General features: G+C 46.5%; 1 protein-coding gene across 1 annotated transcript in view; it reads left to right on the top strand.

Annotated features, from left to right (window-relative positions):
• The window catches only part of LOC121334187 (exocyst complex component 4), a gene marked incomplete at its 5' end in the record, with an annotated part of 213,738 nt that overhangs the window by 140,449 nt on the left and 47,181 nt on the right, over positions 1 to 26,108 (top strand). The window contains one exon of the mRNA XM_041401096.1: positions 18,882 to 19,018. Coding sequence (XP_041257030.1) covers positions 18,882 to 19,018 — 137 coding nt within the window. The remainder of the gene's footprint in view (positions 1 to 18,881; positions 19,019 to 26,108) is intronic.

The following is a 26,108-nucleotide window of genomic DNA, read 5'->3' on the forward strand; positions in this document are numbered from 1 at the left end:
AATGAGTGGTTATTAAGGAGAAGGATGGTCTCAGCTAGCAGCTTTTGATAGCTCACCAATGCTGATGACTCCACGCTTTGATGGAGGCTGGATGTTATTATTTATTTTTGTAAACAAATTAATTGTCTTTCCAGGCTGGCTCCCTGCCAGCAGCATCCATTAAGGAGCAGGCATGGCTGATCCATGGGGGTTTTTCCCATTCAAGGATAATTTTAAAGCAATTTTAATGGTTCTGAGCCTCATATTTCAGGGTTTTGTTTTTTTTTTGCAGTGGCATGGTGTTACAACCAAGATGTTTTCAGCTCTTGTTTATGTGTTTCACGTCAAGAGGGTAAAACCCACCGACTGCAGAATTTGTGCTAAATCTCCTTTTCTAGCTTAAAACGGGAGACAAAATTATCTCTTGGTGGGAGTCTGACTCTCCCTGTTGTTTCCAATATTTTTCAGATAATTTCTCCTCTGGGGTGGGGAACATTGAGTGCAGTTCCTGCCTTTTGTGGAAGCTTTCAGAAGGCTCCCGTGTAAGTCAGCTGCAGTTCTCCAGCGAGGAGTTCTGAGCTGCACAAAACCAATTGCTTTAGGCAGAATGTCAGGGTTTTAATTTACTTTAAAAACTTCAACTTTCACTGGCACGTTCAGTGCATCCCAGGGCAGGGGAGTTGCGCGTGGACGTTTTCAAGCGGTGCCCCCGGCAGGCAGAATTATTATTTTAGAATTATTTTAGAATTATTTTTGTCCTCCTCAGATCTGCAGAAGCGGAGTCACGCTTCACAAACCATCCCACAGATGTGAATCACGTCTGACCTGAAGGGAACAGCCCCGTGTTTGAGGTCTCTGGATCCCCTTAATCCCTGAAATCACTGGATGCCTCTTCCGTGTCGTGCGTTGGAGTTGGTCAGGAAGTGGATAACCCTCATTTGCTCAGTGATGAATCATTAAATTGGGGCATATTTTGGCTTTAAAGGGACCTTTAAAGGGTTGGAAGGGACCTTTAAAGGCCTTTCAGTCCAGCCCTGCTGCCATGAGCAGGGACATCTTCATGTGAAAAATGCCATCTTCCATGTGAAAAATGGCAGCCACTTGTTTTTAACATTTTAAAAGTTTAATAGTAATAAAATGGTTATAAAAATAGTAATATAATTAAGGTAATAAAAATTTGGACAGTTTGGATGAGGACAATACAAGACAATAAAAACAAAGAGTTAAGGACAGTCCAGGTACCTCTTTCTGGGCAAAATAAGCCTGAAAAGGGACCCATGCTAAAAGAGGATTAACCCTTAAAAGCAACAGCATGTTGCATATTCATACACCTCATCCCTGATGCATAAATTCTGTCTGGTCAGTGTCAACTTCTTCCTCTGAATCCTAACAGCATCTTCAGGGCTGAGCAAGGCAGGAAGAAGTTAGTTTATTATGATAATGGAGAAATAAATTCTCTTTCTTTGAAAGATTTAGCTGTCCTGTGGCTGCTATCTGGTGCAAGTCCTTACTTTAAAAAAAAGTATCCTACATAGCATAGTTCCTATTTTAACATTTTATTATAACCTAAAACTATATTTAGCACACTACTTAAGAAAATTAATACAGCATAATTTTCTAACACAACACAAATAATATTCATTTGAATATTTGCTAAAAACCAACCATAAAATACTCATTTTTCACATTCCACTATCCCAGATTGCTCCGAGCCCCATCCAGCCTGGCCTGGAGCATCTCCACTGAGATTTGGGTGAAAAACCTTTATCCTGGTCTTTTTTGAGGCCGCCAATGTGTTTTGTTCACCTCAGCATGACTGTGCCATGTTCTCCCCTGGCACAGGGTGCCCAGAGCAGCTGGGGCTGTCCCTGGATCCCTGGGAATGTCCAAGGCCAGGTTGGATGGGCTTGGAGCACCCTGGAACAATGGAAGCTGTCCCTGCCATGGCAGGGGGTGGGATGGGATGGGCTTTGAAGTCTCTTCCAACCCAAACCATCCTGGGAGTCCATGAAGGGACCTCACTCTGGCATGTGCAGCTGATTTCAGTGCCAGCTCACCAAGTACTCCCTAGACCCATAAATTCCTTGCCTTTCCATTCATTGTCATTTACTTTATTTTAAGTTTTTCCCCTCCTGCATTCAGGTTTTCCTCAGAACTTGGGAGTAAACCACACGTATCTGCCCCCAGCCCCCATCCCAGGCCTTGATTGATTATTTTAATTACCCAGAGAGCCCTGCCAGGCTCCCTCAGCAGCAGCATTGCTCTCATAAATCCTCATTTTGCCTCACAGGGCTGGTGTCAGCCCCAGCCCCTGTTACCTTCTTGGCCAGAGGAGAAGCCTTTTAGCCTGGCCATCCTCCTGCTTGTTCAAAGCTCCAGCTGCACATTCCTCATTTGCAAACTCATTAAGGATCCCTGGCAGCAGAGCAGGGCCCCGGGATGCTGAGGCAGAGCAGCTTTTCCTCACTGCTGAAAATCCAGCGTGAAGCCACAGATCCAAGTACCACAGGAGTGACACTCACCCAGTTTTCTGGTTTTCCTCAAGCTCCTTTTTTCCCCAAGATTTCTGCAGTTTTAAACCAGTGCTTTGCCTTCTCCGGGGTTGTTTTGGTGACAGATGAGCTGGAATTCCAGGAGGAAACTGGAAAGGCAAAGTCTGATAAACTTCATTTAAAGGAAGATGTATTGCTCCATCACCAACATTCCTCCAGGAATGTCTTCCATGGAATCCCAGGATGGTTTGTGTCAGAAGGAACCTTAAAGCCCATCCAGTGCCACCCCCTGCCATGGGCAGGGACACCTCCCACCATCCCAGGCTGCTCCAAGCCCTGGCCTTGGACACTTCCAGGGCTGGGATATCAAAAAACCTTCCATAAACTTCTCTGGGAAACCTGGTTCTTCCATAACTCTCTTTTCCCTAGGAAAGTTTAATATTTGCTGTTCCAAAACACACCAGTGGTTAAATTTGGGGTTTTGGTTGAGCAGTTTGGGTAGCTCTCTCACATCACAGATATTTTTCCCTTCCCTCTCCTTGTTCCACTCCATAAATCCCAAATCCAGCCTGGAACAATCTCCCATGAAACACTTGATGGATGGCTCCAGGAGAAGAAACTTCCCTGTGTTCTTGCCAGGCTCCTCCAAAATCCCATTATTTTTCTTCCCTCACGTTTTGAAGCCTGGGCCCATTTCATTGAGGAAGAATAACTCTCATTCCCGGGTTTTGAAATGTTTTCCTAATCACAAGTGCTGCATGAGAAGAGCCATCACATTTTGAATAATTGATGGCTACTTTATTGAGTTGTCAGCACTAATTCATCCTCCTTTTGAAGTGCTGCGCCGTTCAAAGGAGTCATCCTTTCACAACGTGCTCATTTTTCCAGGAAAAGTTCATTTTTATAATCACTTTTTTTTTTTTCCTTTTTTCCCTCCCCCACTGTGGAATGTAATTGTAGCTGAGAGGGAGGGATGAGGCACCTTCCAGCACCCTCTAAAATGCCTTTATTCCTCCTTTGGCTGCTCATTTCTCTGCCTGCCTCGTCTCACACAGGTTTAATTATACCTGTTTTAAAAGTGCATTTTGAAATATGACACCCAGCTCTGCCGCAGAACAAAAGAGACATTAATCTATTGTTGAAAGGGAAGGTAAAAAGCTCTTTTTTTCTGTGTGGCAGGGGCTGCCCCTCTGTGACAAGCAGCGTTCAGTGGGAGTAGTTGGGATTTTGGAGGCAGGGATTTGTCAACAGCAGAATTATAAAAGGAACAACAATGCAGGAATGCTGCCATTCTGCTGGAATATTCCTCCTGGCACCCTGTTTCTGGAATCTTCCTCCTGAAGTGGATAAACTTTGCAGTTGGAAGGTTCATAGCGCTCTAATTTACGTCTGAAAGAACTGAGGGAAGGCAGTAAATTAAAAGTTTCCCCTCCTGGTTCTAATCTGTAAATAAAGCCTTCCCATTAAGATTAAAATAAAATAAAATAAAATAAAATAAAATAAAATAAAATAAAATAAAATAAAATAAAATAAACAGTTTCATGCGCACAAAGCTGTCAGAATAGTAATTTCTTTTTTTGTGCAAATAGTTTGCTTTTGTGCTGGGATTTTTGTTTTGTGTGAGCTGCACTTTAAAGAAGGGAAAATTTTTCCCTCTCCCCACAAAATTGTACCAGGTCTGGTCTTCCTGGGGCTGATCCAGGATTTCCTGGGGAATTCACACCATTGGGATGCATTCTTTAATTAAAATACTTAAGGACTTTGTGCCTGAAAAAAAAAAAAAACTGCTACAAGGTGTGAAAATCGAGGAAATGCTCCAACTCTACAGGAGAGCCCTGGCCAGGGCTGGTTTAATCAATTAATTAATTAATTCTCTGTTTATCTCTATTTTTTTATCATTTAGGGGTGGTGTCAAACATGGTGTTGAGGGACAGGTTGAACCCTTGTTGGGCATTCCCTGTTTAATTCCTGCTCTGTCATTTTCCACCACAAAATGAAAAATATTATGAATCCCTGTCCTCCCAATTAGCAAAGAGATGTTGAGGATGCTCCATCTGTGGAAGTGTCCAAGGCCAGCTTGGAGCAACCTGGGATAGTGGAACGTGTTCTTCCCATGGCAATAGGGCAGAACTGGATGATCTTTAATTTCCCTTCCAACCCAAATCCCTCTAGGATTCCTGACCCATTTTCCTGGAATAAGAACTGCCAAAACGTGCAGGAGCTGGGCTTTTAGAGCTCCAAGTGCTGGACAAGTCATGGACCTGAAAAAAAAACAACTTAGTGGGAATAATTTTGGCTGTCCCTCAACTTGATCAAAAACTTTGCGTCTTGCGCTGTAATTCCAGTTTATTATTTTTCTTGAGTACTCGACCAACAAAACCTTTTTGAGGTCGATATTGATTTAGCAGAAAGCTGAGCTGTTTTTCAGAGAACTCAGGTTTATCACAAGCCATTTCCAACTGCTTCTCACCCAGAGTGGTCTTAGCAAGGATGGTTTGGCAGGACTCAGGATCTAGCAGCCAGCAGTGCTTTACTTTTGTGGGAACTGAGCTGCTCAGCACCACCTCGAGCATTTCACCTCACTTTTGTACCATGAGGTCTCCCAGAAAACTCTCTTTGAATTCCTCTGAATTCTCTCTAAATCCTCAGCTCTGAATTCCTCTTGGTGAGGGAATGGCTCTTGGGACATGGAGGTGAGGATGGGATTGGTGTGACTTGGGGTGAAAAATCCTCCCTTTTCACACAGGGTGCTCTGTGCAACTGCTGTGATTCTGCTGAGGGACAGGAGCTTGGGAAAGAGTTTAGCAAAAATTTTAAAAAAACTTTCTAAAGGGTATTTAATTGGCTCTTCACTTGGAGAGAGCTCAGGAGACTCCTTTTGGGAAGTTGATGTAGCCACATCCCTCAGCCTCCTTCATACTGCTGAAGTGGCAGATCTGTAAATACAGACTGACCTCGTCTGCAGCAACCACTGAATATTTAAAATTCCTCTTTCCTTCCCAAAAATTCCCTTTTTTTTTTGCCCAGTGATGGACCCAAATTGTCTGTTTCCTGCACTGTACAGACCCCAGATGGGATGATTATCCCATTTCTCCAACACTTCCCTCTTTGTTGCGTGTTCCCCATCAGGCCGTGTGATTTTCTGGATAAGACAGGAGATGTTTTTTCTACATAGGTATAAAACAAAAAGCAGTAACTAAGTAGTGTCCTGGTAGTAACTGAGTAGTAACCTGGTAGTGACTGAGCTAGTCCAGTTTTCTCCTTCTGTGTGAAACTGAGTGAAATTTGCTGCCGTTAATAGCAGCAACCTTGGAGATGAACTCCCGCCATTCCATCCGCGGGAGATTCATTTCTCCTCGGCTCTCTTTGTATTCCAAGGGCTCTCCCATGAGCGATCTTGAGTGCCACCTGCCTTCCCAATAAAGCCTGGAATTCATCTGCGAATATGACAACAAACATGACAACAAACATGACAACATTCCAGAGACAAACGATCTCCGCTCCGAGTTAATTCCCGCTTCCCAGCAGGGCTCTGCTGTGATCCCACTGGGTTTGGAAGCCCTGCTGTTTGGTTAACAGATGAATGTTTTGTGTGGATGGCTCCATCCCAGCCAAGTTTGTCTCCCTGGCCTTCCCACTGAATGCCTGCATGGATTTATCCACAGGACGATCAGTGGAGCGTCGTTAGAAACGGGAAAACAGCGGGCGATAAAACAAAGCGCTCCTTCCCCGCCATCCAGAACTGCCTGGGAGGCCTCTCAGAGCTGCTCTGGCTGCTGGGAAGGGGAGATGGCTCTGTCAGGAAATGATGTACAAGTTCCACATGGGAAGGGACGATCCATGGCCTCATCCAGCCCATTTTCCAAGCGGGATTGCTCGTTAAGGCGCTGGCCGGGGATTGAACAACGGCAGCACCGCTGTTATCAGACATCTCCCATAATGAGCTGACCCAGTGGGTATTTCACTTCCCAGTCTGATGTCTTTTATTCTTTATTCCTCCTAAAATGTGTTTCTTTGGTGGGAAAACACAACTTCTTTTCCACACTGCTCTTTTGCTGGGTTTTGGGACTGGGGTTTTGCCGTCGCACGGGGCTTTGCAATGACAGAAATCCTGAGTTAGGAGCAGGTGGTTGCCAAAATGCTGAGTAGTTCCTTCAGTTATTTTTACTTCTTTCCAGCAGGTCAGGGAGTGGAAATACTCGGTGCTTAGTGTAGGAATATGTGAAGTGCAGTTGAATAATTTTAGTTTTGTTTTGTTTCGGTTTTTGGATTCATGGGCAGGTCTTTGAAAAAATAGTGATAAAAATAGTTGGGATCTGAAGGAAGCAAAGGTGTCCTTGATGTGTGATTCAGGATTTATCTTTACTACAAGGCATGGAGGGACAGGACACAGGGAATGGCTCCCACTGCCAGAGGGCAGCCATGGATGGGATCTTGGCCATGAGGAATTCCTGGCGTCAGGATTTATCTTTACTGCAAGGCATGGAAGGACAGGACACAGGGAATGGCTCCCACTGCCAGAGGGCAGCCATGGATGGGATCTTGGCCATGAGGAATTCCTGGCTGGGCTGGAATTCCCAGAGCAGCTGGGGCTGCCCCTGCATCCCTGCAGTGTCCAAGGCCAGGCTGGACACTGGGGCTGGAGCAGCCTGGGATGGTGGGAGGTGTCCCTGCCCATGGATGAGGTGGCACTTGGATGGACTTGAAGGTTCCTTGGAACCCAGATGATTCTGGGATTGCTTTGGGAGTATCTGTGTCCCATCTATGAGATTCCCGGAAAATCACAGAATCCTTGAGGTTGGAAAATCCCTCCAAGACCATCAAGTCCATTCTGTGCCCAATCCCCACCTTGTCCCCAGCCCAGATCCCTGAGTGCCACCTCCAGGCCTTCTTTGGACACCTCCAGGGATGGACACTCCACCACAGGTCCAAGTGATCCAATTTCCACACTGGTTTAAACTGGAGTGGCCAAGCTTTCCTCGTGGAGAACGTCAGCCTGAAAGGGAAAGTGCCCTGCAGGCCTCTGGCATTTTCCAAATCCATCCCTACTTCTAGAAATTGGGATATACCCTCAAACCATAGCTCCTCCATGGAATCATCTTCCTTTGGGAATGGCCCCATCCTTGGACCTGCCACCACGTGGGGCCTGAGGAAAGAAGATAAAACAGAAGGAGAACACAGTGGGTTAAAATATTCCAATTTTGCTCCCAGCCCACGGATCTCTTGTTGTAATTCCTGCTTCTCCTGGCAGGATCAAAGGCTGGTGTTGGCTGTTCTCCCATCTCCCCAGCTCTGAGTTTGTCATTCCCACATCTCTGGGGTTTTGGGGTGGTCACTGAGGTTTGATGAATTCCATGTTAACATGAGCTGTCAGATCATGGGAGCTGCCTCCACACACGAGGAATTTCCAAACAATCCTTTGGAGACATCAGGGACAGAGCTGTGATCTCCTCGGGCTTTGATGTGTGAGCACAAGGCTGAATTTGTTGAATAAATCACCAGTGATGCCAGCACGTGCAGCTGCTCTGAGTTTTCTCCTCTCTGTGCTTTTTGGGGGCAGGATTCAGGCTGGATTTTTCCCTGAATTACCCTTAAATTGGTCAATTTGACCCCTGCTCGTGCCATGATCCAAAAATGCAAAATTTCCTCCTTTTTTTGGTAGATGCAAAAAAAAAAAAAAAAAATGTAAACCAAGAGAATAAGTGAAATAACACAATTTTTTTTGTAATCTGCTTCATTTTGCAGGACACGAGGCAATTCTGTTTGTAGCCTCCAGCTTGGGAAACTCTGCATAATGCAAAGGGTTCCATAAAATTTAAATTTTTAATATAAATTTAAAAAGAATTAAGGATATTTGGGTTCTGTTCTTGTGTGGAGACCTTGAGTCCATCACCTCCCCTTTCCAGTGGTTTTGCTTTTTGAGTCATTCCTGGCAGGAGGAGCAGGGAGGAGCCCTCAGGTTCTGCCTGGAGGTGCTTGGGAGGCTCCTCCTTGCTGGGCTGCACTGGGATTTCTCCATCCCAGAACTGGATTTGTTTGAAATCCTTTGGAATCAGAGGAGGTGGAGATTGGGAATTCCAATGTCTTGCTTGTCTTGAAGTTCACCTGTTCCTGCGCAGTAAAATATTGAAATTCAAGTCCTGCTGAGCAAACGATTTGAGGGGAAAATTTTCTCCTTCCCATCCTTTTCCTAACCAATTCCTCTCTTTCCAATGATTTTATGTATAAATTGCATTCCAGCACTGGGATGTCCTAATGGAAATGGGAAAAAATTTGCCCATTCTGTTGAGAAACACCTGAAAAACCAAATTGTCACACTCTGGCCTCTTGTGTGGAAAACGGGGTGGAAATTCCCCTTGGAAATGTTTTTCTCCTTCAAATTTAAGACCAGCCTTAGCCCTGCATAAAATTAATGCACAGAAAATAAAACTGTGAATTTAACTGCCAATCATGGGATTGACAATCCCTTTGGATGCTTCAGAGGGATGAATCCATAGCAAGGCCTCTGATCTCTCCCCATGTTTGCCAGGGATTGCTTTGGTGAACAAAGAATTCTTCATTAATTAGAGTTGGGTTAATGAAGGGTGAGACACAAGTGTGAATTTTGGCGCATAAAGGTGAATTTTGATGCATAAAGGTGAGGTTTGAGTGTCTTTTGGGATCCCCCCCTACAGCAAAATGTCACTGCTGGTGACATTGGCCTGGTCACTCTGTGTTCTCTACAAATGAGACTTTTAGACACTTCTGCCCAAATCTGACAAACTGGCTTCTAATTTCAGTGAAATTACATCTTGGTGAGCCCAGGAGCTCAGCCTGGCCTAGCTCAGGGTCCCTCTTAAGCCTTTACCCCTCATTCCTGGATGTCACCCTTTGTTTTCCAGTGATCTCTTGCACTTTCATTAATTTTGTTGAATTTAGACCATAATTACAGCCTTTGCACTGGACAGCACCAATCCAGGGGCTCAACAACATTTTCTTTTGGGAGCTCAGCCCTGCTAAACCTTTCTCAATTGGTTTTTTCCCACTTTCTTTTGGTTTTTCATCATTCACCTGCCTTTGCCATGGTCGCTGTGTCTTCCCAGGAGCGTCACTGAACGTTCATATTCACCAACACATTTTTAATAGATAAATATATTGCTTTCTTTTGGTTTTTCATCATTCAGCTACGTTTAACCATGGTCACTGTGTCTTCCCAGGAGCATCACTGAACGTTCATATTCACCAACACATTTTTAATAGATAAATATATTTTAAATACTGGCGTTTCAAGACTGTGTGGGGGGAAAAAAATAGATCTCAGAGCACATAAAAATAACACTGAGGGGTTTTATTCTCCAAACTGGGCCAGCTGTATGGAAACATTTATTAAAAACGAGCTCCCAGACGGACGGCTCTGCTCCCTAGCATCATTAATTCCTGCTCCACGTTCCATTTGTGCCATGCTGCAGCTGCTAATGATGTTCTAGAGCAGGGATGACAAAGGAGAGGGAAAGCTGCCACTCACCACTGGTGAAATGAATTTGTCACCTTGCCACCAGCTCACCTGTAATTGGGGGAGTTGTGAAAAAAAAAAAAAAACCTGAGTAAAAGCCACTTCTAGGAATGCTCAGGGACGGGGGTGATAATGTCAGGGATGGTTTTTTTCAGCTCCTACAGCACAAACCAGGCTGGGAATCACTGGTTGTGAGTCCCTTTTCCCTGCACAAATGTGTATTGATTAATAAAGGGAGAGCCTGGCCTGTGCTGGCACTTGTAAGTGATAAACAGTTCTGCAGCAGTGCAGAGGGTGTATTAAAGGCTAAGAGCTAATGACTTTTCTGGTGGATGTAACACATTAAAAGCAGCGGGAAGCTGCAGCTATTTTATCACCTCACTAATGTCCCTGACAACATTCACTTGGTGGGAGTGAATGGATGGGAATCCATTTGGAGGAGTAAATTAAAATACCTTAAAAAAATGCCTTTAATAATAGCTCCAGAACTCAGCAGGATCAGAGAAGGGAGAGATACAAAAGACCAATTAAATTATCCCGTCCGTCTCCCTGCCAAGGCACTGATATTCCTGATTATGCTGGGGCTGCTGGATCATTCCAGGAGCATTTCAGTGTCTCAAGTGAGGGAATAATGTCAGGGCTGGAAGTTGGGGCTGTCACAAACTTCCCCCCTGTGTCCAACCAAATTTTCCCTTCCCTGCTCCTCTGCACTGCACGTGAAATGGGAATAAAGGAAAGAAAATCCTTGTCCGAGTGACAATTTTCCTATTCCCTGCTTTTTAAGTTTGTAGTAAAGCTGGGTTAGGAGCCAGCTTGGGATCAGGGATTTATTGGTTTGAAGATTATGGGAAGGCATCTCCTCACGTGGATACTTTCAGTCCAGCTGGGATTTTTGGAGGTATTGAGAGCACCTTGGCAGGGAATTCTTGGATTGTCCAGCTCTGGCACAGCTGTCCAGGGAAGTGATGGAGTCCCCATGCCTGGAAGGGTTCAAAAACCATGTGGAGGTGGCACTTGGGGACATGGCTTGGTGGTGGCCATGGCTGGTGGTTGGACTCAGTGATCTGAGAGGTCTTTTCCAACCTTAACCTTGATCCTGCTGAGATCCAGCCCCTTTTTGGGATGCTGGGAAGCTCCTAGGTGCTGGCTAAGGGTTGATGTGCTGAAAATTCCCGTTTTGTGGTGAATTCAGGAGATTTGAACAGTTCTGGTGTGTTTGGGGTAGACAGGTTCACTTTGATGGTGTTGGAGAATAAAATGCCATCACTTTTAGATATTCCAGGGTCAGAGCTCCTGGGATGGGGCTTTTGTTGGAGTGGGGTTTTTAAGATCACTTGGGCGTCTTTTCCTGTGGAATTTCAACTCAAAATCAGAATAATTTCACCAGATCTGCCAGCAAAGTTCACCCAGTGACTTCTCCACCCAGTAATTTCTTCATCAAGTCCATAATTCCATTGGGAATGTGGCAGCTCTCCCCGGAAAGCACCTGGGCTTGATTTTGAGATGTAGAATGCAGCACACCCGGCTGTTCCTGTGGTTAATTGAGGGACACAGAGCTCATTTCTGCTCTCCTGTGATCCAGCTTCTGCTCCCATCTGGTGGATCTCCTCCTAGCTGGCTGGGAAGTCTGGAATGAGCTAAAAACGAGGAGCTTGGAAAGGATTCCAATGTCACAGGCATTCAGGAGGTAACAAAGGAAAGGGGTTTTTTACCTTTTTCTGTGCAAATATCATGAAAGTGTCATGAAAGGCAACTCCAGGTCATCAGGGCTACAAAGAACAGTTGAATGGAACATTTCTCCAGGGAAAAACTTTCCATGTGGGGTTATCCAGTCCCAGTTTTCTGTCTTGACAGTGGCAAAATTCATTTATGCCAGGACAAACGAGCTGAAGTGGATGGGAGTAAACACCACACTTCAAACTGAGGGCAGTGGGGAAGAGCTGAGCTGCAGCCCAGGGGTGAAATCCATGTCCTGCATGAAAATCCATGCAGGGAGAGGTTGGATGGTTCTGGGATTCTGTAGGAAGGGACTCAGTTTAATTGAAAATTTGGGAAATGGAGCCAGGCTGGGAGAGCTGGGGGTGCTCACCTGGAGAGGAGAAGGCTCCAGGGAGAGCTTCCAGCACATTCCAGGGCCTGGAGGGGCTCCAGGAGAGCTGCAGAGGGACTGGGGACAAGGGATGGACAGGACACAGGGAATGGCTCCCAGTGCCAGAGGGCAGCCATGGATGGGATCTTGGCCATGAGGAATTCCCGGCTGGGCTGGAATTGCCAGAGCAGCTGGGGCTGCCCCTGCATCCCTGCAGTGCCCAAGGCCAGGCTGGGCACTGGGGCTGGAGCAGCCTGGGATGGTGGGAGTGTCCCTGCCATGGCAGGGTGGCACTGGGTGATCCTGAAGGTCCCTTCCTGTTGAGTATTAACTTCTTTTTGTTAGGGTCAGGATTAAATGTGTGAGATGGTATTTTTTGTTCAGACTCAGATGTTTATTAGTTCTTATCCATGTCACAGTCTCACAAACTGTGAGTTCCACAGCACTTCATTCTAATAAACTGAAAAAAACTGAGTCAAATCTCTCTCTCTACAAGGCTCTTTAAGGATAAACTGTCCAATTAAGAAATTATACCTAAATTATTTTTTCTTTTAACTTAATGACTAACTACCTCTGCCCCACAATGGGGACTTTTTTATCCAGTTACACAAAACCACCCAAACCCATGGAGAAGAAGGTGAAGAAGAAGGAGCAGCCCCTGCCCCAAACTTCCATCTTGCTTTATGTATATTACTGCATTCTAAACCCTTAAACTCTGAGTTTCCCACCTGTGGTATCACACACTTCCATTCAAACTGCACACCCACAATCCCAGTTCTGTCATTCCATTTTGGAAGCTTTTCCAGGGCCTCAGGTCAGTGCAGAGTTCTCCTGGGGGTCAGAGCCTGGCAGCACAGAGAGTCTGCAATTCTCAGCAACCAGGGTTCCAACACCTTCCCACCCAAACCATTCCATGATTCCCTGGAATCTTTCTAAGGAAGCTTTTCCTTGCAGTGAAGCCCGATCTGGAGCACAAGTTTTTCTCCAATTTAACAAAGAATGTGATGAAAATCCCCCTCCCACCCATTTCCCATCCTTGTGCCTCCTCTCCAGTCTTGCCCAGCTTTGGGATTTGGCCTCTCATATTCCAGAAAAGCCACGAGTGTTTCAGCTCTGTGGGTAGAATTTGAAATTACAGAGCTGCTGATTTATTTTTGAATCCTTGCAAACCCTCGTGGCAGCCTCCCCTCTCTGAGCTTTAACAGGGTCTGATTTATTCTGCATTTACTGGGCTTGTGCAGGGCTGGCCCCATGATATTTTAACTTTGTGTCCCAAATATTGAATAGAATGTTTAAAGGAGGGAAACTCTTCTGCATGGCCACAGTAATACAGCAATGAGCACATTTTATGGTTCACGTTCTCCTGTTTTTAAAAAAAAATAACAAATGTACATTTTGCTCTTCATCAATATTCCAGTTCACTGGAGCAAAGCTCTCCTGGATCACACAGTGCCAGGTAAATAAGATTTATCCAATACCTTGTTTGTGCACTCATTTGGCTCCTGCAACATCACATTTAAAGCAGGGAGAGAATTCCAGCAGATCCTGGGCTCACATCCATGGGGTGAATTCACTGAACACCTCTCAGGATAAATCCCATAAAAATTAAAATATCACCTGCATTAAAAAAAGAAAAAAATCCCTTGGAGTTAGGAGCATTTGGGAAGCAAAGTTGTAGTAGGGTGTAGTATAACCATAGAAATGGGCAAAAAACTGATACTGGAATAATGGATTTTCCTGGGAAAAGGCTGGAGAGGAAAGCAGGCTGTCAGACTGGAGACTGTAAAAAGAGATTTTGCTGCTAAACACTGGATTTTGAATGGAATTGATGCATTCTAAAAACTCCAGCCCTTTGTAAAACCTGGGTGTACCAGAAAGAAAATTGGGAAAAGGGTGTTATCACTCCATGTGGGATAACCACTGATCAGTAGAAGAGGGAATTTAGATTCTCCTCTTGCCTCTGTTAGCTACAAGAATTAATTTAGTTGGTTTTACTCCTCTATTCTGTTGTTTTGCTCTTTTATTTTAGTGTTGGTGCTGGAATAGGGCTCCAGGTTGGCTCCCCAGGGCCCTGATGGATCCAACTCTTCCCATTCCCACTCCCGGGGCCTCAGGGCTGGTGTTGGCTATTTTAGAGCCACCAAAGAGCATCAAACAGCCCATTTATCCCAAAATTCCAGGCAATCTGGCTCCCTAGCTCCTGCTTTTGAGGTTTCAGTGATTCCCATCTCTGAATCTGCTCATTTAGTCAGAGTTCTTCCATTTTTTGTGAGAAATTTGGGCAAAAAGGCCCAGTTTTTATCTCCCTTTCCCACTGCCCTCCAAGGCACTGACAGCACTTGGTATTTTTTAGCACTTGATATTTATTAGATATTTATTTATTAAATACCTGGGCAGGTATTTAAGTTTAAAGAATTTAAGTTTTGTCCCTTGGGAATGGTCCCAAATGCAGAGCTGTGGCTCAGCACCGAGCCTGAAGAGCTTTGAAAATTTTCCCTCTCTCCTCTCCTGCATTAATTACGGCTGGGCTCTGCTTGGTGCTTAAAAATTGTGAGAGATCAGCTAAACTTCAGCTTAAAAATTAAATCAGGCTTTACTAATTCTTCTTCTTTAAGGCAGCCCTTAAAGAAGGGTGCCTTCCTCTGCCAAGGCATCTCGAGGAGATATTTTGTGATGGGCAATAATCAAGGAAAAATTGACTTTTCCAGTGCCAAGGTCTCTTCCTCCATCTGCTGTGTTTTGGTGAAGACATTTCTGAGCAGGATATTCCCATCTTTTGTCTGCTTTCCCCAGGGAAATGTGGCCAGGGAATGGAGGTTCTTCCTCCCAAGGCATGGGAAGAGCTGTGATTTCTGCAAAAAAATGAAAATACAAAAAAAAATCAAGGGCGAAGATTGTTCCTCTAATACAAGTGCTCCTCACCAAGGAGCTAGAAAATGAAATTATGCACTTCCCATCGCTGGAAATATCCCAGGCCAGGTTGGATAAGGCTTGGAATAACCTGGGGTAGTGGGAGGTGTCCCTGCCCCTGGCAGGGGTGGCACTGGATGGACTTTAAGGTCTCTTCCACCCCAAATTGTTCTCTGATTCTATGCAAAGCTGAAAGTTTTGGAGGTTTGAATTTCTGCCTGTCGAGGGCTCGTTGAAAATCACTTTTATTGTGCTGAAATTGTGTTTTTAAGGAACCCTTAAAAAGACAGCTCTGTTGTTTTACCTCCAGTGCTCTGTTTCTCCAGTCATTATTAACCCTCTTCACTGGGGTTCCACGGGGCACAAACCCCAAAGGAATGGCTGGAATACTGAAATCCCAAAGGAATGGCTGGAATACTGAAACCCCAAAGGAATGGCTAGAATAATATATCCAGAATATATATGGAATTTATATATTAATATATATATATTAATATATTTGGATTATATATGTATTATACATAATATATATTATATATAATATATATCTATGCCAATATATTGGGATAATACATATATATATAATATCCATATATAATATATATATTGGAATATATATTATTATATCCATATTATATATTATATTACATGTGGAATATGTAAATTCTGGAATAATATCAGCTTGCTGTGTGCCACCCCGCAGTCAGAGCAGGAATTCTGCCTGCCCTGGAGCTGCTTTACATCACCTGCAGCTCCAGCCCAGCTGGGAATAAGGAGCAAATCAAGGGATAATGGCAAATATTTGCAAAGCCCATTAAAGACCAACCCCAGAGTGTCAATAACCACTGCTCTCTGTTTCATCCTCATCTCTGGCCACAGCTGAGGGACAGGAGGGCGTCAGGAGGAATTTCTTTTTATTTTTAGCAGCCTTCAGCCCCTTTGAAAGCCTTGCTGGAGGAGTAATGAACATCCCCTCGGCGTGCTGTTGGGATTCAGGTGTGAGGGGCTGGATGTTGTTCCCGGGATGAGTTTCCTTGTTAGTTGGATTTTTTTTTATTTTTTTTTTTAACAGGCTCTATTGAAGTGCCTCAAATTAAGCTTTGATCACATCCATTTGCTGTTAACGAATCCAGATGGGGCAGAGGCACCAGGATGGTGGCTCTGGGATGATGTGTGAGCTGCTTTTCATTTTGGGGACTTTCAGAAGCCCCAAGGCTGGCCCAGCTAACGAATGCAGCTGTCCCAAATGCTCCTCAGACAGGGTGTCCCCAGGGACACCTGCAGAGGTGGCAGCAGGGCTTTGGGGAAGGTTAAGATGTCTCAGGGAAATGGTCATTATGTATCTGGCAGTGCCTTCTTTCATATGGTAATTCCCTTTCTTCTCCTTTTTATTTATTTTTTTTTAATCATTCAAGTAGCTTTGTGTTCCCTTTAAATCAGTAGGGTTTATTCTAAAATCCAGATACCGGCAGGAGCTTTGCTGGAATTTTAATGTTGTTGAGGAGAACAAGCGGGGGAAACGCCATAAAAACCACAATACTTTCTGTTTTAACATCACTTGTGGGTTTTTAGGGTGTGTTTTTCTAAAAGCTGAGTTAGGAAAAGAAATTGGAATGAGCTGGATGGAGGCCAGGTTTGATTCCTCCTCGTGTGGTTTTGTGTCCAACTCAGGAGGGGTCACAGGAGGATTCCTGGCAGGACAGATCCTGCTCCTGGGAAGCTGCAGGATATCAGTTGATACCGTGGATCTGGTATCCCCAGAAACCCCACCCTCCTCCCACCACTGAAATCCTAGTGGAAAAGGAAAACTCTGATTATCCACACAAAAAGGAAGGGAATTTTGTCGTCTGTGTTGCTTCTGAGCTGGGGAGGATTTTCTTCCCTTTCTTATTCCTGAGGGATCAATGGTGACTTGAATCCCTCAGCACGTTTCTCGGCCCATCCTGGGTTTGGCTTTAATCTGAAACCACATCAGGCTCTGCTCAGGTGAGACCCCACCTGCAGAGCTGCCCCAGCCCTGGGGGAAGGACCTGGAACAACTCCAGAGGAACCCATGGATCCAGGCTGGGAGAGCTGGGAATGTTCCCCTGGAGAAGGGAAGGCTCCAGGGAGAGCTTCCAGCACATTCCAGGGCCTGGAGGGGCTCCAGGAGAGCTGCAGAGGGACTGGGGACAAGGGATGGACAGGACACAGGGAATGGCTCCCACTGCCAGAGGGCAGCCATGGATGGGATCTTGGCAATGAGGAATTCCTGGCTGGGCTGGAATTGCCAGAGCAGCTGGGGCTGCCCCTGCATCCCTGCAGTGCCCAAGGCCAGGCTGGACACTGGGGCTGGAGCAGCCTGGGACAGTGGGAGGTGTCCCTGCCATGGCAGGGGTGGAATGGGATGAGGTTTTTCCTCCCTCAGGGAACCCCTATCCCAAGGATTTGGGAGAATTCCTAAAGAGGACGAGGCTGGAAGGTGCTTTTTTTACCCAAGTCAGGGACAGGGAACAGAGCAGGATCAGTTCCTGTCCCTCAGGGGCTGCTCTGAGGAGCAGGATCAGGGAGCAGGGCGATGCTGCCGCGCTGTGATCGGGAATTCAGCGGAGAGGTGGAAGTTGGGCTGGTGGGGCTGTGGCAGAGCTGCCCACCTGGGGCTTGATGAGGTTGTGCTGTGAGTCCCCAACTTCTCCTCACGTCCTGATGAACACACAGGAAGGGGGGCTCTTTCCAAATCCCTGGGATCCCCCCATGCAATTTGAGTCCAGAATTTCCCAAATCAACCAGGGTTCCCAAATACTTCAGCATCTTCCTTTCAGGAATAACCCTTCACTCCACTGAGACCAGTAATAATTCAATTTATATCACCCTGGGACTTCCATGACCTCCCCTCTGTCTCGTTTGCAGCAACAAAATCAAACACAGTAGGCAAAATAAATACAAACTGTGCCAAGTCACCTCGGGAGGCCTCAGAAATCCCAGAATTCCTATGGAGCTGTTGAAATCTTGGACATTGTTGGATATATGGTGCCTCCTGCAGGCTGGAGGAAACCAAACCTGCTCATCAGGGGTTTTAGGGTCACTCTGGGCTCTGTTTGGGGTGGCAGGGTGGGGATTGATCAAAGGTCTGGGAGGTCTCTTCCTCAGTAATTACCTCAGTAATTACCTGTTGTGTTTGTGAGGCTCTCAAGATGAAAGAAGAAATAAATCTAACTCCATGTTCTTAGAAAGTTCCTATATTATATTATATTATATTATATTATATTATATTATATTATATTATATTATATTAATTATGCTATACTAAAACTATACTAAACTGTACAAAAACAAATACACCAAAAAGTTTAACAAGAACAAATAACAAAAACCCTGACTCAAAGAGTCTGACACAGCTAGGTTTGATTGGTCATTAAGTAAAAACAATTCACATAAAACCAATCAAACATACACCTGTTAATAAGCAACATCCAGACCACATTCCAAAGCAATCAAACAATTATTGTTTTCATTCTTTTCTGAGGCTTCTTAGCTTCCTAAGAAAAAACAAATCTTGGCAAAAGAATTTTTTCAGAAAATATCACAGTAACAATTACCTCAGTAATTTCAGGATCTGTAGGATGTGGAGCAGCACTTTGGGCTGTGTGTCCCGCTAAAAATCACATTTTTGCCTTTTGAGGTTTCACCTAATGAAGGAAAGACCTGGTGAACTTCAGGAAGTGGCTCGGAAACCCAAACTTCCAGAGCTGACAAACCCTTAAACCCCTTTCCCCCTTTCCTTGCCCAGTTTTTTCCTTTCCCTCATTTATCCAGCCTCGCAGGAGCCGCTGGCAGAGCATCAGCTGCACGTTTGTGACAGCAATTAGCAAAGCAGGAGGGGGCTGAGGTAAACTTCACCAAGCTGCTGCTCACACCTGGGTTTTTGTCCCCTCCCCAGAGCACGGTGATCGTGGAGAAGACAGTGCAGGACCTGATGGAGCTCATGCACGACCTGAGCGCCTACTCGGACCAGTTCCTCAACATGGTGTGTGTGAAGCTGCAGGAGTACAAGGACACCTGCACCCTGGCCTACAGGTACAGCCCGGGGGGAATTGCTGCTCTTTGGGCTTGGCTGTTGTCTTGGTTTGAGAAGAACTGCTAAGGAAGGCAGGAGCCTCCCCAGAAATGGAAAATGTAAACCCCCTCCCTCCGAATTCTTATAATTTTAAAGTTAAAAGGCTCTCAGGCAAAGATATGGGAATACGAATAACAGTTCTTTACTAGGAAAATTAAAAATACAAATGCAATAGTACAAAAACCAAACCCCAGGCAGAGTCAGTTTAGGAGCTGAGCCCTGTGTGTCAGGGTGGTGGCACAGTCCCATCCCATGGGGGCTCAGCCCTCCTGCAGTGCCAGCTGTGCTTCTGCTGGAGCAGGGATCCCGCACAAGGCTGGAGTTTTCCTCTGGAGCTCCAGGGCTGCTGGAGATGGGCCTGCTCTCCCTCTGGGAATGCAGGGCAGAAGAAAGCTGCTCCTCTGGGAATGCAGTGGGCAAAGGCTGCTGTGCTGTTCCAGGCTCAGATTGCCCATTTCCAGCCTCAGCTGTTCTGCCAGCAGTGGTCAGGAGTTTCTTCTTGAATCTCTGCTGGAGTGGTGAAGGGTGTTTCCTGCTAGGGATAAAAAAGCTGGAATAATGGTCAATGGAATATAGGGAGTTGTGGTTTCCCTAGTGGATTTATCCACATCACAGAGCAGTTTAGGATCTTGAGATGTGCATGGCAGTGGTGGTAGAGCTGAGAAATTACTCCTGTTCTTCCCTTAGGCAGGCAGGATGAGACCTTGCAGGGGCTCCAGGAGAGCTGCAGAGGGACTGGGGACAAGGCCTGCAGGGACAGGACACAGGGAATGGCTCCCACTGCCAGAGGGCAGCCATGGATGGGATCTTGGCAATGAGGAATTCCTGGCTGGGCTGGAATTGCCAGAGCAGCTGGGGCTGCCCCTGCATCCCTGCAGTGTCCAAGGCCAGGCTGGACATTGGGGCTGGAGCAGCCTGGGACACTGGGAGGTGTCCCTGCCATGGCAGGGGTGGCACTGGATGGTCCCTATCAACCCAAACCATTCCATAATTCCATGATGAAAGGTGACCTCAAGTTGGCCACTGAGAGTCTGAAGTGTCCTCTTTAAAAATAAATGGCTGAATGTGCCTTTTGCTCCCTGGTAAAGTAATTCAGATTCTTCATTTGAACATTTGCAAGGAATTCAGCGTTATTTGAATTGATTCTGTTTAGATTTGGGTATTCAGGTCTCGTGGAGCTTTAGGAATTTCAGGATGAGAGGAAATTGCCATAAGCTGCACCAGCAGAGATTTAGATTGGAAATTAGGAAAAATTTCTTCCCTGAAACATTGGTCAGGCATTGGAAGGAGCTGCCCAGGGCAGGGTTGGAGTCTCCGTCCCTGGAGGGATTTAAAGCCCTGTGGATGTGGCACTTGGGGACATGGGTGGCCCTGGCATTGCTGGGAATGGTTGGATTCCATCCTAGAGGTCCTTTCCAAACTAAATCATTCCATGATTTTAGCAATCAGTAACCACAGGAATCCACACACTGGGTTTGACCAAAGTTTCCCAAAACAATTCTGTAAACTGACAGGGTGTCACCAAGTGCTGTGTCCTTGTTCCACTGGCATTTTGGGATGATTCATCCCCAACATTCCCCAGCCAAAGCAAGGAAGATCAAGGCACCACAATCCCACTGGCCATGGATATGTTTGGGTTAAACCCTTCAAGTACTTGATTTATCAGAGATTTCCTGGGTAAATATCAATAAATAACTTCTAAGGACATCCCAGTTATCCATCTGTAGAACAGCCCTCCTGGACAGGAAAACCAGGATCGTGCCTCATCCGATGGGGATAAATAATTCCATTAAAAACCACTACAAGATGCTGCAGGAATGTGGGCTGGAATAGCTGCTCTACATCATCCCCTCCATGGCTATTGAGCCTGAAAAAGCCCTTGTGCTTCCTGACCAAGAAATTACTTCCCATTGCCTGATTTTATTCAGGAAAAACTTCATCCGGCAAACAGGCTCATCATCATCATCATCATCATCATCATTATTATTATTAACAATAGCAGTGAGCAGAGGCTAAACTTTGTCTGAACACCCCCCTAAATTGGGAACTGCTCGTGTGCCATTGTCCAAAATATTCCTTTTTTCACCCAAAACTTCCCTGCCTGGAGCCAGACAATGGATTTGATTTTGTTTGGCTTGAACTTGACGGTCCTTCCTTCCTTCCTTTGCCATTCCTGGCTTTGGCACCTGCTGAGGGCTAATTAGGACAACGCTAATTTGGCCATCTCCTGATTGCAGCGAGAGGAAAAAACAGGAAATGTTTCTTGTCATTTTGCTGCTGGCAAAGGACTGAAATAGAAACCCGGATCCATTCCCGGGAATGCAGGGGAGCGGAACAGCTCCCGGCCTTCCCGCTCCCATCCGCGGGGATGTTATGCCCTCTGCAGGGATCTGGGCTCCACACAGCCCTGCCCTCTGCTCCAGGGTTTTCCCTGGGCTGTTGGGATGGATAAATCCTGGTGTGGGCAAAGGTGGTGGAGTCAGGATTATTTACAGCTCCTTAAAATCAGGATGAACTCCTTGGAGCTGGGAGTCGATCGCATCCGGCAAAGCTGGCGGAGCAAGGGGTGGCAAAGAGTGAGAATTTGGGAAGGCAGAGAGGTTTTTTTTTGCAGGATTTGTTCCTTCAGGGGAAATGTGAGCAAATGTGGGTTTAAAGCATCCAGAGGGAGGCTCCTCCAGGCAGGATTTGATCCGGAGTTCTCTGCGGGAACAGCTCGGGAAGGACGTCAGCACTGGGAAATGCACAGCTGAGATTGTTCATGTCTGAGCTCCGCTTGGCTCGTGTTTTCCAGGGATTTAAAAAGAAAAACATCAAACCTAAGGGGGCTGGATGGGATTGGACATCCCTATAAATAACAGCTCTCGTTTGTTAATTGATGACGAATTTTGGAAGTTCAGCGTAGGTGAGGTGCCTCCGGCAAATCGTGTTTTTCTCCAAAATTCCAGTTCCAGTTTGCCACCCAAACTGTTTACAAACGTCAGCTCTGATTTCTGACTAATTGATGAGGAGCTGGGGCTGAAAATGCAAATAAAATGGGAGATGGAGCCCCCAAACCTCCTGCCGTGCTGGCAGCACTTCCCAGTCGTGTCCAACCCCCGTCTCCAGCAGATTTCCAGGAGAGCAGCTCAACCCCAGAGTTAAAAACCATTTTATGTTAAAAACCTGAGTATAAAACCATTTTTGTGGGATTTCTGGAGATACTGAAAGGAGAAACCTGCCCGGTTCACGGTTGCTGCCCTTAACAGGAGCCCTTCTTTTTAATCCTCTGCCAACACCCTTCTCTGACAAAGTTTCCTGCCTCAAATGCAAAAATTAATCTCTTTCCATGTTTTTCTACATAAATTTGCCAACATTATTCATATCCACATTGAAGCTGCATGTTTTTATTTTGTTGTCCACTCTAAGCTCGGTCTTGGTGTCCACACCCTTCTTCCTCATCTTCATCTTGCACCCTTCTTCCTCATCTTCATCCTCACCTTGTTCATTCTTGAACCTCTCTGAAGGCTCCGAGTACAGGAATCCCTCACGCAAATGAGTCTTTTTAGTCTTAAAAAGGGATGGGCATCACCAAAATGTGGTTTAGAGAGATAAAAAAGTGATTAAATCCTCCGGAGGTGCTCAGCTCCCTCTCTGGAGGCAGCTTCTGGTGACCAACCTCCTTTGGCTGAACTCTCTCAGCTAAATTTGGGGGAAAAACATGGGAAATAACTGGGCCTGGATTGCTCAAAATGGTGAAGAAAAGAAACCCCTCCTGCTTTCCAGCCAGGCAAAATAAACCTGAGCCCCTTTTTTATTAAGAAAGAGCAGATTCATTCAGCCAAAATGGGGCAGCCAAGCAGGAATTTTTGACTCCCCAGGAAATGCTTTTACCACTCATTTTGCTGTTCCTTAGTGGCATCTCCCCTTCCTTCCATGAACTTTTGGGGTTTAAGTTGCCTTTTTGACCCTTTTTTGGGGCAGGGATGTCCCCTCAGGCTGTGGGTGCCTGGCCCAGCTGCTTTTTAACCCTTGGTAGCACAAGCTCAGCACGGAAACATCACTTTGGCCGTGGGAAGAGGGAAAAATCATCCAAAAAAATCCACCTGGCACAAGGCAGAGGAGCCCAGTTAGCCCCTGTGGCTTCCAGATGTTTCCTGCTGGAAAGCCACGGCCCCCCAGCTGTGTCCAGGGGTATTCCCATATGATTTCCCATAAGAGAAATGATTCCTCAGAGTGCAGGATGGATACCTGGGAAGGTGGGATACGCACCAGGATTTTGGCCATGGCATCAGGGCTGTCTCTCCTTCCACCAGCAGGCTGGGAATGGGAAGGATTTTGGGAAAGACATATCCAGGACAGCTGTTCCAGACTGATATTTCGTATTTTGTGGTGACTGCTCCACAATAAAAGGGTTTTTTCCATCATTTTTCCACTCTCTGTCCTCTGGGGAGGATGGAGCAGCTTGGTGGGCACCTGGATCCAGCCAAGGTCAGCTCCCTGTGGCAGCAGCAGGAAAATTATGGAGGAGTTTGGGATAAGGGGAGTGGAAGGAAGAGTTTTGAGCTGTACTAAAAGATGTCACCCTGTCCTGGCATAATTCACTCAAGGACACAAATTGGATTGAAGGTTCAGAGGGGGAACCCTGGCTGAGAAGCTGGGAAGAGAATGTGGGGAAAAGGAGTTGGGAAAAGCTGGGTGTCCAACGGAGATCAGGGATGTTCAGCCTCTTCAGCATCTTTTTGATGAGGGGGTGGTTGGGGTAAAACCAACACCAATAAAAATCAGGAGGTGCTGGAGCCCTGGGAAAGAGTGGGGGTGTAATTCCGAGGGATCCAGGCAGTGCTGGGGCTGTTCCATGGATTACTTTGGAGCTCGCTGGTTTCAGTGGATCCATGGATCTTGTCCAGGGAGGACTCCCCTGGATCCCTGGAATGTCCAAGGCCAGGGCTGGGAGCACCCAGGGAGGTGTCCCTGCCATGGCAGGGGTGGAACTGGGTGGGCATTAAGGTCCCTTCCCACCCAAACCATTCCAGGATTCCATGGGCACCACCAAAATGTGAGGAAAGCAGGAATCGCAGATTGGGCTCTTGGAAAACTCTGACCCTGCAAAAGCAAGGACAGCAGGCTGAGTTTGCAGCTTTCAGAGCACCCCAACATCCTCCCCCGTCTCCTCCCCAGCACTGACTCCACAAACAATTGGGATTTTGAGGATAATAAGGATCATAAAAGAGAGAGGTGGCTCTGTGTAACTCCATCAGGACACTCCCAAAGATGCCCTGGAGTCCTGGGCATCTGAAGGGCCACGATAAGGCTGGAAATAATTGAAGAGAGCAAACAGTGGACGTGGAGAGAGCTGAGCTGAGAGGGGAAATAACGGGGAGTAATGGGATGAAATTGAGGAAAATAAAACACGAGCTCGGTAGCAGGAGTTTTTTTATCCAAGAGTTGGATTTGTTCAAGTGTGAAATAGACTCCCAAGGGAAGGAGAATATTACTGCAGTCATTTAAATGTGCAGAGGACAAAGCCCTGGCTGATGTGTTCCCTGGAACAGTTGTCTTGCCTTGGCACAGCAATGCCCAGATATCATCAAATCCCCTTTTTCCATCTCAGATGTCAGAGCTGCTGGTGGAGCTCTTTTATCCCCCTCAGTTTTCACCAGGGTGAAAAATAAAAGACCTTTTTTTTTTTTTTTCAATTTTTTTGTTTCCCCTGAGTGGAAAAACACCGCCTCCCTCCCAGCAGCAGAAGGCCAAACAGGAATGTTGACGCCGAGGTCTCATGTGGCTGGAAACAAAACTCAGCCTTTTGTGTGTGACAGATTGAACGTGGAACTCAGAGGGAAGGGAAATTTGTCTGTAAGCGCATGTGACAAATTCGTTTTCACAAATGCTGTGTGGTTCCTGAGCTGAGCTTGTTTTGCTGGTGGATGGGGAAGGGGTGGGAGGAGAAATGAGCTGTTCCCTTCAGGATGGCTCAGAGCTGGCTCCTGTCTCGTGTTTTCCTTTCAAAACTCAGAGCTCGGGGTGTTGTTGTTGTTTTTATTTCTATTTATTCCCCGAATCGCCACCTGAATGCTGCTGACACCTCATCTCTGCCCCAGAATTCCAGCCTGGATCTGGGAGAGTGAGGCTGGAATGGCTCTGCCAGGTCTGTGTCAGGAGGTGCTGGGGTGTGGGAGAGCCTCTGTTGGCTCAGTCCATTCCAGCCTGGAGGCAGCCTGGGAGAGCTGGGAATGTTCCCTGGAGAAGGGAAGGATCTAGGGAAAGCTTCCAGCACATTCCAGGAGAGCTGCAGAGGGACTGGGGACAAGGGATGGACAGGACACAGGGAATGGCTCCCAGTGCCAGAGGGCAGCCATGGATGGGATCTTGGCCATGAGGAATTCCTGGCTGGGCTGGAATTGCCAGAGCAGCTGGGGCTGCCCCTGCATCCCTGCAGTGCCCAAGGCCAGGCTGGACACTGGGGCTGGAGCAGCCTGGGACAGTGGGAGGTGTCCCTGCCATGGCAGGGGTGGAATGAGAATCTTTAAGGTCCTGGATTGACTTCTCCAAATACAGCATCCCATTTGTGTCCTGCAATTCCCAGTCAGGAATTCAGATCAGTTACTCTGCCAAGAACACAAAACAGGGAAATTCTTCCCCGTTGGAACCCGCTGCAGTCCCTGACTCAGTTTCCCACATAGGATTTAGCTGGAATCTCCATCAGGAGATGCTTTGGGTGACTTGGAAAGAAGATCCTGGAGCCTTCACTCCCCTTCCTTGCTTCAGGCCTGGTCCCCAGGCTGGGCCAGCTGTGGGGGGAGGTGGTGGTGGCTTCCAGCCAGGTGTTCCAGGCTGGTCCCACCTGGCAGTGACCCCACCGTGGGCTGAGGTTGCTGAGCTCCCCTGAGATTCCAGAGAAAAATGATCCATGGAGACACCAGTGCAGGGTGACCTCCTCCAGCTGGGCGCCAAACTGAATTCCCAGGATTGCAGAATTTAGGAAAATGGCCCTTTTTCCCTCAGAAGGTCCATCATAGTCCATCAGGAGTTGTGTGTTTAAGGGAATTTCCCACCCCGCCCACCCTC

The sequence above is a fragment of the Onychostruthus taczanowskii genome, unplaced genomic scaffold (assembly GCF_017590055.1).
Source record: "Onychostruthus taczanowskii isolate IOZ18803 unplaced genomic scaffold, ASM1759005v1 scaffold184, whole genome shotgun sequence".
NCBI classification, from domain to species: Eukaryota; Metazoa; Chordata; class Aves; order Passeriformes; family Passeridae; genus Onychostruthus; species Onychostruthus taczanowskii.